We start from the raw sequence: 13,073 nt of genomic DNA, 5'->3' as shown, positions 1-13,073 counted from the left end.
CAGTGAGATGTGTTCATGTAACTACACGCCAGCCTGGGCAACAGAGCAAGACCCTATCTCTTAAAAAAAAAAAAAGCCACAGATCCTGTACTCGCCTCGCAAAGCTCAACGATTAGGCTACATCCCAACCACATCCCAAATTCAGGAAATCTTTTCTCTCTGCATTTCTCTCTGAGATGACAACAATAAGAATGATGGGCTGGCCGCGGTGGCTCATGCCTGTAATCCCAGCACTTTGGGAGGCCGAGGCGGGTGGATCACGAGGTCAAGAGATTAAGACCATCCTGGCTAACATGGCGAAACCCCATCTCTACTAAAAATACAAAAAATTAGCCGGGCGAGGTGGCAGGCGCCTGTAGTCCCAGCTATTCAAGAGGCTGAGGCAGGAGAATGCCGTGAATCCGGGAGGCGGAGCTTGCAGTGAGCTGAGATCCCGCCACTGCACTCCAGCCTGGGCGACAAAGAGAGACTCCATCTCAAAAAAAAAAAAAAAAAAAGAAAAAAAAAGGCTTAACAATAGCTTTCTAACTCACTAAAATAATATAAGCTGGTATAAGTGCCAAGAGTATGTTCCATATTCACAATTTTTGATAGGTTCTTTCTGAATTCACATAATTTATTCTATGTCCTATACCAATATTTTTCATCCAAAGAAAATTCATTAGTTCCATGAGCAAGGTGTTAGGAAAAAAAGAAGAAAAATGTATTAGATCTATTCACAGTTTAAGAAGTTTGCAAGGCACACAATATAGCATGTTATGGGTTTTTATGGCGAGGACTATTTTACTTGTAGGTTGGAGAGGAAATTATACAATTGACTTGATATCAAATTTAAGAATTTGAACAGAAACTAGCTTTTTATTTATGTATTTACTTTTGAGATGGAGTCTCGCTGTTGCCCAGCCTGAAGTGCAGTAGCACAATCTCAATTCACTGCAACCTCCGCCCCCGGGTTCAAGTGATTCTCCTGCCTCAGCCTCCTGAGTAGCTGGGATTACAGGCGCGTGCCACCATACCCAGCTAATTTTTGTATCTTTAGTAGAGATGGGGTTTTACCACGTTGGTCAGGCTGGTCTCAAACTCCTGACCTGGCGATCCACCCGCCTTGGCCTCCCAAAGTGCTGGATTTAACCACACCTGGCCACAACTAGATTTAACAGGTTCTACAACTACGGAACTGACTCAAGGACAAAAATCAATATATTAGAGCTGAAGAGAGATTTAAACAAGCAGAGATTGGACCAGTGCTCCTCTTCCCACTGAAAACAGTGAAGGAGAGTGAGGAATGAAGAACCAAACTTTAATTGGAATGTCCACAATTATTTTGAAGAGAAAACTTTAATTTCTGCCTTGGTCCATTTGATCTCAATTTACACATTGGTAAATTTGTCTTATACATCTAAGACTGCACAATTACTGTTAATGCTGAATACTGTAAATTTCCTATGAAATTAAATCCAAGTTCCAATAAATGGAAAATATAAACTTTGTTCTACAATTTCAAAATTGCACTCTAGGGGTGACAGAAGAAACAGAATACAAAAAGGGCACAAGGGGATTTTTTTTTGGAGTGATGAAAAGTTCTCAATTTTTTTGTTTTTTTTATTTTGAGATGGGGTTTCCCTCTGTCACCCGGGCTGGAGTGCAATGGCGCGATCTCCACTCACTGCAACTTCAGCCCCCTGAGCTCAAGCGACCCTCCCTCCTCAACCTCTCAAGTAGCTGGGACCACAGATGTGCACCACCATGTCTGGCTAAGTTTTTGTATTTTTGGTAGAGACAGGTCTTCACCATGTTGCCCAGGCTAGTTTCAAACTTCTGAACTCAAGTAATCTGCCAATCTTGGCCCCTCAAAGGGCTGGGATTACAGGTGTGAGCCACTGTGCCCTGGTCAGGTTCTCAATTTTGACTGCAGTAGTGATTACATGACGCTATATATACATTTATCAAAGTTCATTAAGCTACACTCATAAAATGAGTGAATGTTATTATAATTACACTTCAGTATAAATTAAAAGTAAATTGTGTTACTATATTGTTATAAGTAAATTCTTTAAAAATTTTCTATTTATTTATTTTTTTTTGGAGATGGGGTCTCGCTATGTTGCCCAGGCTGGTCTCAAACTCCTGGCTTCAAGTGATCCTCCCACCTTGGCCTCCCAAAGTGCTGGGATTATAAGTGTGAGCCACCACACCCAGCCATTAACCTGATTTTTTTTTTTTTAACAGGATCTTAATCCTGTTTATTAAAAAATCCAGATTATTCTGAATTTTTTCATTCTTTCAAAGCATTTAGATACGTACCTGTATGATGCGTGGAACTGAAACCTTCATTCTGTAGGCCATTCTCACTTTTAGTCCTATCAGCAACTTTCTGGGATGTAGATTCTCCTTTATTCAATTCTTCATTTTCACTCGCAGTATGATTTATTTTTTTCACACTATATTTTACACTGCATATGTTTCTCTTGTAACGAGGGTCACTTTCTTCCTGCCCAGGATTGGAATCAGTTACAGCTATGCAATGTTTTTTGTTTAGCATCTTCTTAATTACAGGCTTGGCAGAAGAGTTTTGTGAACAACTGTCCATTTCACTGGCTGAAGAAGAAATACAACTGTCCTCTACAGTTGAACATTTCTGTATGACAGCATTTTCATGGTAATGAGGATTAGGTTCATACTTTGGTTTTTCCAAACCGGGGAAACAAACAACAGCCAAAAACCAGTGTGCACTGTAAAAAACAAATGAAATAACTAAATATGTTATTAGAAAAGTTTATTATATTTGGCAATACATATCAATTAAAATGTTTTTTTTTTAAAGTTCTTGCCAATGAATTTATTAAAAATGTCTAATTCTGGCCATGGGGTAGCTCACGCCTGTAATCTCAGCACTTTGGGAGGCTGAGACAGATGGATCACCTGAGGTCAGGAGTTCGAGACCAGTCTGGCCAACATGGTGAAACCCTGTCTCTACTAAAATGCTACTCAGTAGGCTGAGGCAGGAGAATCACTTGAACCCAGGAGGCAGAGGTTGCAGTACGCTAAGATTGTGCCACTGCACTCCAGCTTGGAGGTGACAGAGCAAGACTCCATCTCAAAAAAAAAAAACAAAAAAAAAAAAAAAACAAAAAAAAAAACACCTTATTTTTTAAAAATTCTCAAATTAATCTTGTTTTATGTGATCATTGATTCAGTAACAGAATACAATGTCTATTCAAAAATAACATAGTTTGTATTAAAATTATGTAGCCTGTATTTACTTTTGCAAACAATCCCTGAACCTTTTCTTGTTTTCTGAATGAAAAATTCATTGCTTTTTCTGGCAAGTATGTCATTTTGCAACTCATCATTCCCCTTTGCCTTCTCTTTATGTAAAAAGATGGAAAAAGATTAAACTATTGGTCAGGGGCGGTGGCTCACGCCTGTAATCCTAGCACTTTGGAAGGCCGAGGAGGACGGATTGCCTGAATTCAGGACTGAATTCAGGAGTTTGAGAACAGCCTGGGCAACACGGTGAAACCGCGTCTCTACTAAAATACAAAAAATTAGCTGGGCGTGGCAGTGTGCACCTGTAGTCCCAGTTACTCGGGAGGCTGAGGCAGGAGAACTGCTTGAACCCGGAAGGCGGAGGTTGCAGTGAGCCAAGATTGTGCCACTGCGCTCCACCCTGGACGACAGAGTGAGACTCCATCTCAAAAAGAAAAAAAAGAAAAGATTAAACTGTCTTCAGCAGTTATATGATTTTCAACATTTTCTAAGAATTGCATATATAGTTTTGTTCTTTTTACTGTTACTGTGTGTTATTAAGATAGGAAAGGCTTAATATCAAAATACGTATATAAGTAATGTTTTATCTTATGCTATATTGAAATTTAATACGTTAAAAATAAATAACATATCTAATTTAGTCCTTGTACAAAAATTTAAGTATTAGTAGACAGTTCCAGCTATCAAGCAGTGCTTATGATACAGCTGAATTCAGGTATCAATGTTCCCAACAGTAGAGTACAGGACACAAGAAGCTGTACAGTACTGGCTAACATTCATTTTTTGCTAGACACAGGGCTCTGTTGGGATACAAGGAATAGGCTATAGATGTCAGGAAGCTTATTGGTCAAGTATAATAATGTTTGTCCTATGATAGGGTTTTCAATAAATATTTGCTGGATGAAAAACAAATTATCTTGCCATGGATAAAAATTATTCCGCATTTTCATTTTTGCAAAAGATTAGAGTACCCAAGGCAGTAATAAGAAACAGCACTATCTATCTCTTCATCGAACAGTATCCAGTAGAAATGGCTGTCATAGGCTGGCTGGCTTCATCTTCAGTATTGCAAAGGCCAGATGGATGAACGCTCGCTTCTCTCCTGTTCTTCGTTATTAATCCTTAGTACCCTATGGATTTAGATCAGGCTAACGCACCAACCTCCTCGTTTCATCATTTCTAACACATAGCTAATTTTATTTATAAAGTCACATCTCAACTTCAGACATGTTGCAATGAGAAAAAAATGTGTTTTAAAAATTGATGCCGGATATGGTGGCTCACACCTGTAATCCCAACACTTTGGGAGGCTGAGGCAGGTGGATCACTTGAGTTCAGGAGTTGGAGACTGGCCTGGGCAACGTGGCAAAACCCCGTTTCTACCAAAAACACAAAATATTAGCTGGGTGTGATGGCATGTGCCTGTGGTCCAAGCTACTGGGGTTGGGGGCTGAGGTGGGAGGATAGTTTGAGCCTGGGAGGCGGAGGTTGTAGTGAGCCAATATGGTGCCACTGCACTCCAGCGTGGGAGACAGAGTGAGACCCCATCTCAAAATAAATAAAATAAAATTGATGAAATACAGTGTAATACAGTGACTCTCAACCTACTGCTGTAATAAAGCCTATCACAGTTCTTAACATTTCTTAGCTATGCCAATATGGCTAAGCTACAATTTCCTCACCTAAAAACTAGGAAAAATCCTTTTTGGCCTAAAAGAGAAAGCTGAATCAGACCATTACTTCCAACAATTACTTCCTTTAAGCCAGGGTTTTGCTTTTATGATTCCTTTTAATAATAGCTACATTAACTTTAACAGCAGGAGAGACGCTAACACAGACTTTTGGCCAGGAGCAGTGGCTCACGCCTGTAATCCTGGTGCTATGGGAGGCTGAGGTGGGGGAACTGCTTGAGGCCAGAAGTTTGAGACCAGTCTGGGCAACATAGCTAGACCCCATCTCTAAAAAAAATTAAAAAAAAAAAAATTAGCTGGGCCTATGGCACACACCTGTAGTTCTAGCTACTTGGGAGGCTAAGACAGGAGGATCGCTTAAGCCTAAGAGTTTGAAGTTTCAGTGAGCTATGATTGCACCACTGTACTCCAGCCTGGGCAACAGAATGAGACTCTGTCTCTAAAAAACAAAACAAAACAAAATACCTAGGCAATTTCACTTAAGATGGATTAGACCCATACATCAAATTTGTGTTCCTGGAAATTACTATAACAATTTTTAATAAACAGCTTAGAAACTTAAGAAAAAAATTGGGCCAGGTACAGTGGCACATGCCTGTAATTCCAGCACTTTGAGAGGATAAGGCAGGTGGATTGCTTGGGCTCTGGAGTTTGAGACCAGTCTGGGCAGCATGGCAAAACCCCATCCTCTAAAAAAAACACAAAAATTAGCCAGGCGTGGTAGCATGTACCTATAGTCCCAGCTACTCAGGAGGCTGAGGATAGAGGATCGCTTAAGCCTGGGAGGTTGAGGCTGCACTAAACTGACATCATGCTACTGCATTCCAGTCTGGATGACACAGAGAGACTATCACGAGAAAAAAAAAAAAAAGAAAGAAAAAAAAAGTGGTACCACCAAAAAAATAAAAACAAAACAGATGACAAATATATGGCAGCCAATCTAACATAATTAATGCATAAGTATTTGTAGCTTTATCTCTTCAAAAAAAAAAAAAAGCAAAAACAAAAACAAGCTCTCTTGATTTATAGGCTATTTTTTAATCTATAAATGGTAGAGTCCTCTTACAGAGTTCATTCTCTACCTCTCACTAAGATGACTGGAAGCACTGATAATAACTTCCATGCACAGGTATAGTGATTAAGAGGGATGTGCCTCTATCCCTAAATCTTGTGTAATCAAATTATATTTCTATTTAAAATGTTTATAATTCATTTCTGACAAATGGCTTTCCTCCCTTTCACTTAGTAAGCTGTTCACATGTTACTTTACAAGACAAATTTGTACCCAGTCAAGAAACCTCTTTTCATTCTTTCTTTTTGAGATGGAGTCTCACTCTGCTGCCCAGGCTGGAGTGCAGAGGCATGATCTTGGCTCACTGCAACTTCTGCCTCCCGGGTTCAGGCGATCCTCCTGCCTCAGCCTCCTGAGTACCTGGGATGACAGGCACACACCACCACGCCCAGCTAATTTTTGTATTTTCAGTAGAGACACAGGTTTCACCACGTTGGCCAACCTGGTCTTGAATCCCTGACCTTAAGTACTCTGCCCCCTTGGCCTCCCAAAGTGCTGGGATTATAGGCGTGAGCCACCACACCCAGCCAAAACCTTATTTTGAAGAGAATGAAGAAATCAACTAGTTTTAAATGTTTTAAATTTTACTATGATAATATGAATTTAAAAATATATAGCTCTGCCAGGAGCAGTGGCTCATGTCTATAATCCCAGCTACTTGGGAGCCTGAGGTGGGGGGGATGGCTTGAGGCCAAGAGTTCAAGACCAGCCTGAGCAACACAGTGAGATACCCACCTCTACAAAAGTTAAAAAAAAAAAAAAAAAAAATTCGGAAGCTAGCTTGGCACAGCTAGACTTATTATACATAAACAATCTCATAGAATACCAACTCCAGGAAAGCATATTCTGCAACCATGATAGAGTGAGACAAAGTAGGGCCATATCATAATTTGTCTAAGCAGAGAAAAATATAAGGTTACAGTTGGAAACCACAAAATAGTCAACATTCTTTTTCTTTATTAATAAGTGAATGCTACTTCTTTACCTAGGCAAACCACCACTACTTTAGACCCTCCCCCATTATCACCCAAGGAAAGCCCAGATGCTTTCACAGATTCTTTGAAACTCCCTTTTAATGAGAGGCTCCAGAGCTGCCCATGGTGTGTGTTATTCCTTGATGTAAGTAATAAACAAAGTTTTCCAACTACAAGTGTATTTCTGGTGGTCTTTGGATCGAGGGCATAGAAAAACAAAAGAACAAAATACAAAAAACTTTTAAGTCTTACTTGTAAAATAATACTATCTAGTCATTGTGAGAGAATAATATAAATATTTAAACACCTCCATTTACTCAGAAACTTCTTCAAGTAGTCCGCATGGTTTTTAATTGAAAAATGGCATAAATCCAACCATCATTTCTCCCTTCTGGTTAAAAACAGAAGTGTATTTTAAACTTAAGATTCCAACTCCTTTATGTGACCTAATCATCTTTTTGTAAAAATAATACTTTTCTATAGATTATTTGCTAGACAATAAGCACCACTTTAAAAAAAAAATAGTATTATTTGACATTAATGAATAAAATGAGATTAGAAAGGTATCTGGTCTACTGTCTGTAAAATTCAGTATCTTACATGATTCACTGTGAAACTGCATTAATTCTTGTAAAACAGGCAGTACAAATATGAATATATACAAGAGATTTCAGAAAGATGTTTTAAAATGAATTCTTCACCTCATACTAATTATTTAAAAATTGCCATCATTTACATAAAGGAAATCCTTACTCACGCTTCATTAAGGGGTACAAAAATAAAATCCTTCTCAAAAATATCTACATGCCGGGTCCATGTTTTTACTCTCCCATGTCGCTTTTGCTGTATTCTGTAAGAAAGAGATAAATTATAAGCTTCTGAAATATTTCTAGTGCTCCAGCTTATATGTAGTGATTTATAAATTAAGAAGATTCAGATGTAATAGCTCAAACAGTTGCATAAAATGGTTTGACAAACTGGGGAAAGAAAATAGAACTTGTTGAATTGAAACTAGGAAGGCATGGGACTACCCACTGTTGAATTTGGAGAAAGATATTTTACTCCTGTTACTCCATCTGAGGGGCGAAGTTCTAGTGCTTATCTTGCCTAGACTTCTCTTTACTATTTTTATTACTGCAGAATTGGTACTGGCAACTATATTGAGAGGTGTAGCCAAGTAAAACTTAGGGTAACTGGGGAGAAAACAGTAGGAAAAGTGAACATTATCTGATGGTAGATGAAGCAATATAGCTATAAGCACTGGTCAAAACCAATGACTATTATCAACTCTAAGAGGCAACATTAGGAATTGCTGAAATAAGAGAAAATATTATTTATTATTATTTATTATCATGCATAGCAGCCATCAATTCAAGACATCTAAGACTAGTTTTAAATTTAAAAATCTACCAATTCTTAAGTGTATCTTCTGATCAATTACCAGCAAATTATCAGAGCTAGATGCCATCACTATATGGAGAAGAATTATAAAGAAAATAGGTGGGCATGGTGGCTCACACCTGAAATCCCAGTACTTTGGGAGGCAGAGGCGAGCAGATTCCTTGAGCCCAGGAGTTTGAAACCAGCCTGGGAAACATGGTGAAACTCTGTCTCTACAAAAAATACAAAAATTAGCTGGGTAGGGTGGCATGTGTCTTAGTCCCAGCTACTTGAGAGGCTGAGGTGGAAGGATCACTTGAGAGTGGGAGGTGGAGGTTGCAGTAAGACAAGATTATACCAATGCCCTCCAGCCTGGGTGACAGAGTGAGACCCTGTCTTGAAAAAAAAACAAATCAGGCCTACTATGTACAATAGTACTTCCTTAATTTGTCTGAGAAGAATCACCCAAAGAGCTTATTAAGAGTATAGATTCACAGGTTCCTTTCTATTATGGATAAACACCTAGGATAAAACAGAGTAATCTGTAGTTAGTAAGTATCTAAGTAATTAAAAAAAAAAACCTATTAGTCACATCTGGGAAACACTATTCTACATATTTGACCTAGAACATTTATAAATTCTAGGTATTCTGAAAGTATTAGAATGTTATGAATTATATTAATTTTGTAAACTGATAAGAGAAGTAAATGATATTGCCTCAATATAAATAAGTTGTTAAAAAAAATTCCAAAACTAGCACAAAGTTAGTCTAAGGCAGGTGAATATGAACCCATGAAGCATGAAAATAGAACTGACTTATTTAGTGTGTTCTCTTCCTGGCTGGAGAATTTAAAAAGTAAGCAAAAGAATTGCAGAGATTTGTGTTTTCTTTCAAGTACGTGATTTTTTACTTAGTTAAATTTGAGTGACTTACATCTGTTAAATATTTTCAGAATTTGACTTACGACAGATTAGTTGTTTCATGATTTCTCCTCTCTCTCTGATTAAGGCGTTTATAGAAAAAAGAACTGAATATATGAATTCGGTCAGCGTCTTCCTTCTTCAGTTTTTCAAGCACCAAATATCTATTTGATACAAAATAATTCAAATATAATTAGTGTAACAGTTCACTTTATTTACTTATTTATTTATTTCTATTTTTTTGAGACGGAGTCTCGCTCTGTTGCCCAGGCTGGAGTGCAGTGGTGCGATCTCAACTCACTGCAACCTCCACATCCTGGATTTAAGTGATTCTCCTGCTTCAGCTTCCCAAGTAGCTGGGATTACAGGCACACACCACCACGCCTAGCTAATTTTTGTATTTTAGTAGAGATGGGGTTTCACCATGTTGGTCAGGCGGGTCTCAAACTCCTGACCTCAAGTAATCTGCCCGCCTCAGCCTCCCAAAGTGCTGGGATTACAGACGTGAGTCATTGCGCACAGCCACAGTTCACTTTATATTAAAAACTCAGTAAATCTTTCTTCTTTAGAACCATCAATCTCTCTTCTTTAGAACCAAGGAAATTATTAGCAAAGTTTGATAACTATCAGATTATCTTCAGGCAATTAAAATTACTATTTGAAAATAAAATTATAACATAAACATTTAATGTTTTAAAACAAGGACACATTCTATGCAGCGAGCTGAAATTGAGCCAATGCACTCCAGCCTGAGCAACAAAGTGAGACTGTCACACACAAAAAAACCAAGAATCTTGTTAGGCTGAGCACGATGGCTCATGCCTGTAATGTCAGCACTTTGGGAGGCTGAGGTGGGCAGATCACCTGAGGTTGGAAGTTCGAGACCAGCCTGGCCAATACGATGAAACTCTGTCTCTACTAAAATACAAAAAATTAGCCGGGCGTGGTGGCGAGTGCCTATAATCCCAGCTACTTGGGAGACTGAGGCGGGAGAATCACTTGAACCTGTGAGGCAGAGGTTGCAGGGAGCCAAAATCACACCACTACACTCTAGCCTGGGCATGACAGAGCAAGACTTGGTCTCAAAAAAATAAAAATAAACTTAAAAAAACCAAGGGCACACTCTAAATCTAGAGTAAAGCATATGTCCCCACATCATTCATAATAGCCCAAAAGCATAAGAAAAATGCTCACTGACAAATGGAAAAATAAAGTGTTACATTTATACAATCAAATATTTGAAATAGAAATGAAGTGCTAATACATATGATATCATAGAAAATCCTTGAAAACATGCTAACTGAAAGAATCTACTCATAAAAACCACATATTTTATGGTTCTATTTATACAAAATGTCCAGAATACAAAAAGCCAGAGATAGTGAAAAGACTGACAGTTGCATAGGGCTGGAGGAGGGATGGGAAGAAAACAGAGATTGCTAATGGGTTCTAGGCTTCTTTACGGAGCAATGAAACACACTGAATTGTATACTTTAAATGGGTGAATTGTATGTTATATGTATTATATCTGAATAAAAGTGTTATGTATTGTTTATTTCATTTTAAACAGTTCAGTTAATAAACAATGAAGAACCAGCAGCATAGTATTTTTTATGAAAATAGAAAATAAAGAGAAAGAACTTGTACACTGGTGAGGTGGTAACAATGACTCTGTAAAGTGATCTTCCATTGGCTCTAATTTTTTTTGAGATAAGAGTTTCGCTCTTGTTGCCTAGGTAGGCTGCAGTGCAATGGCACGATCTCGGCTCACCACAACCTCCACCTCCCGGGTTCAAGCAATTCTCTTGTCTCAGCCTCCTGAGTAGCTGAGATTACATGCATGCACCATCATGCCAGGCTAATTTTGTATTTTTAGTAGAGATGGGGTTTCTCCATATTGGTCAGGTTGCTCTTGAACTCCCGACCTCAGGTGATCCACCTGCCTTGGCCTCCCAAGGTGCTGGGATTACAGGTGTGAGCCACTGCGCCTGGCCTGGTTCTAATTTTTTATTGCCTTAGTTATTGTTTATACATCTATATCAAAACAAATAATAATAGTTATTTATATCACAAAGAGAAATTATGATATATTAAATTTATGATCCAAACATTCTCATAGGACTTATGCCAGTTCAAGCTTATGACCATATTAATATTATGAAAATGAGGACAATCTGAAAGCCTTGTGAAATCTTACACAGAAAGAGCAATGCTTAAAACATCTGGCCCCCAGAGGGCACATTCTTGAGACCTGTTACTTTCATCACTAATAAGCAAAAATTCCATAGCTCAAGTTTTAATGAAAAGGACATAATTTAAAAGATTTCTTGCTTTCAGGCAACTCAGTGTGCCCCTAAAGAAGATAATACAAGACAGTGAATCAGATCAAGACATAGTTTACATTAATTACTGAATTCTACAATCTTCAAAACACACCATGTAGAGAAATAGCTATTAGTCCAGGGACTATACTGTAATGAGTGAACCATGAGACTTTTGCTGGCCCAAACTACAATGGCTACTTTGGGTTTTTTTTTTTTTTTTCCCCTCAGACCGAGTCGCACTCTGTCCCCCAGGCTGGAGTGCAGTGGCACAATCTTGGCTCACTGCAATCTCTGCTTCCAGGTTCAAGTGATTCTCCTGCCTCAGCCTCCTGAGCAGCTAGGACTACAGGCACCCGCCACCACACCCAGCTAATTTCTGTATTTTTTTTTAGTAGAGGTCGGGTTTTACCATGTTGGCCAGGTTGGTCTTGAACTCTGTCCCTCAAATGACTCTGCCACCCTGGCCTCCCAAAGTGCTGGGATTTTAGGCGTGAGCCACTGTGCCTGGCCTACAATGGTTGTTTTACAAAACTGAATTGAATAAAGGGATATTCACCTTAAAAAAAGGAAATGTATTTGTGATTTAAGAAAACTGAGCTGGGCATAGTGGCTCACTGCAGCCTCCACCTCCTGGGCTGAAGCCATCCTTCTACCTCTACCTCCAGAGTAGCTGGGACTACAGGCATACTCTACCACACCCAGCTAACTTTTGCTTTTTTTTTTTTGGGTAAACATGGGGTTTCGCCATGTTGCCCAGGCTGATTTTGAACTTCACCCTGGGTGACAGAGCGAGACTCTGTCTCAAAAAAACAAAAGACAAACAAACAAAAAATGAAACAAAAAAGATTTTAAGAGCCCGGGCGTGGTGGCTCACGCCTGTAATCCCAGCACTTTGGGAGGCTGAGGTAGGTGGATCACGAGGTCAGGAGATTGAGACCATCCTGGCTAACAAACCCCGTCTCTACTAAAAAAGTACAAAAAAATTAGCCAGGCGTGGTGGCGGGCGCCTGTAGTCCCAGCTACTTGAGAGGCTGAGGCAGGAGAATAGCGTGAACCCGGGAGGCAGAGTTTGCAGTGAGCTGAGATCAGGCCACTGCACTCCAGCGTGGGCAACAGAGCAAGACTCTGTCTCAAAAAAAGAAAAAGAAAAAGAAAAAGAAAAGAAAAAAAAAAGATTTTAAGGTTAGCCTCTCATGATATGAAAGAGACTCTGAACATAATTTTTATTAAAATAGTCCTCTTCTTCCCTACATTAACATTCCCCAGATGCAATGCCTTCTATTCCTTATAATGTTGGCAAAGTTTGTTTCAAAGTTTCTTATTCAGAAAGTTAGAAATGGAGAAGAGTTGGCCGGGCGCGGTGGCTCACGCCTGTAATCCCAGCACTTTGGGAGGCTGAGGCGGGCGGATCACGAGGTCAGGAGATCGAGACCATCCTGGC

The 13,073-nt window shown here is 39.1% G+C and overlaps 1 protein-coding gene across 2 annotated transcripts in view; it reads right to left on the bottom strand.

The window, feature by feature from the left end:
- SENP6 (SUMO1/sentrin specific peptidase 6) overlaps nt 1-13,073 on the bottom strand; it is a 113,310-nt gene that overhangs the window by 12,654 nt on the left and 87,583 nt on the right. For both annotated transcript variants that reach the window (XM_011965834.1, XM_011965835.1), the window contains 3 exons: nt 9,353-9,472; nt 7,765-7,857; nt 2,305-2,732 (listed from right to left, as the gene is read on the bottom strand). In XM_011965834.1, the coding sequence (XP_011821224.1) occupies nt 2,305-2,732; nt 7,765-7,857; nt 9,353-9,472 (641 nt within the window). The remainder of the gene's footprint in view (nt 1-2,304; nt 2,733-7,764; nt 7,858-9,352; nt 9,473-13,073) is intronic.

The sequence above is a fragment of the Mandrillus leucophaeus genome, unplaced genomic scaffold (assembly GCF_000951045.1).
Source record: "Mandrillus leucophaeus isolate KB7577 unplaced genomic scaffold, Mleu.le_1.0 Scaffold738, whole genome shotgun sequence".
Taxonomy (NCBI): Eukaryota; Metazoa; Chordata; class Mammalia; order Primates; family Cercopithecidae; genus Mandrillus; species Mandrillus leucophaeus.
Note: the sequence above shows the minus strand (reverse complement) of the source record. Positions and strands in the feature narration are given on the sequence as shown.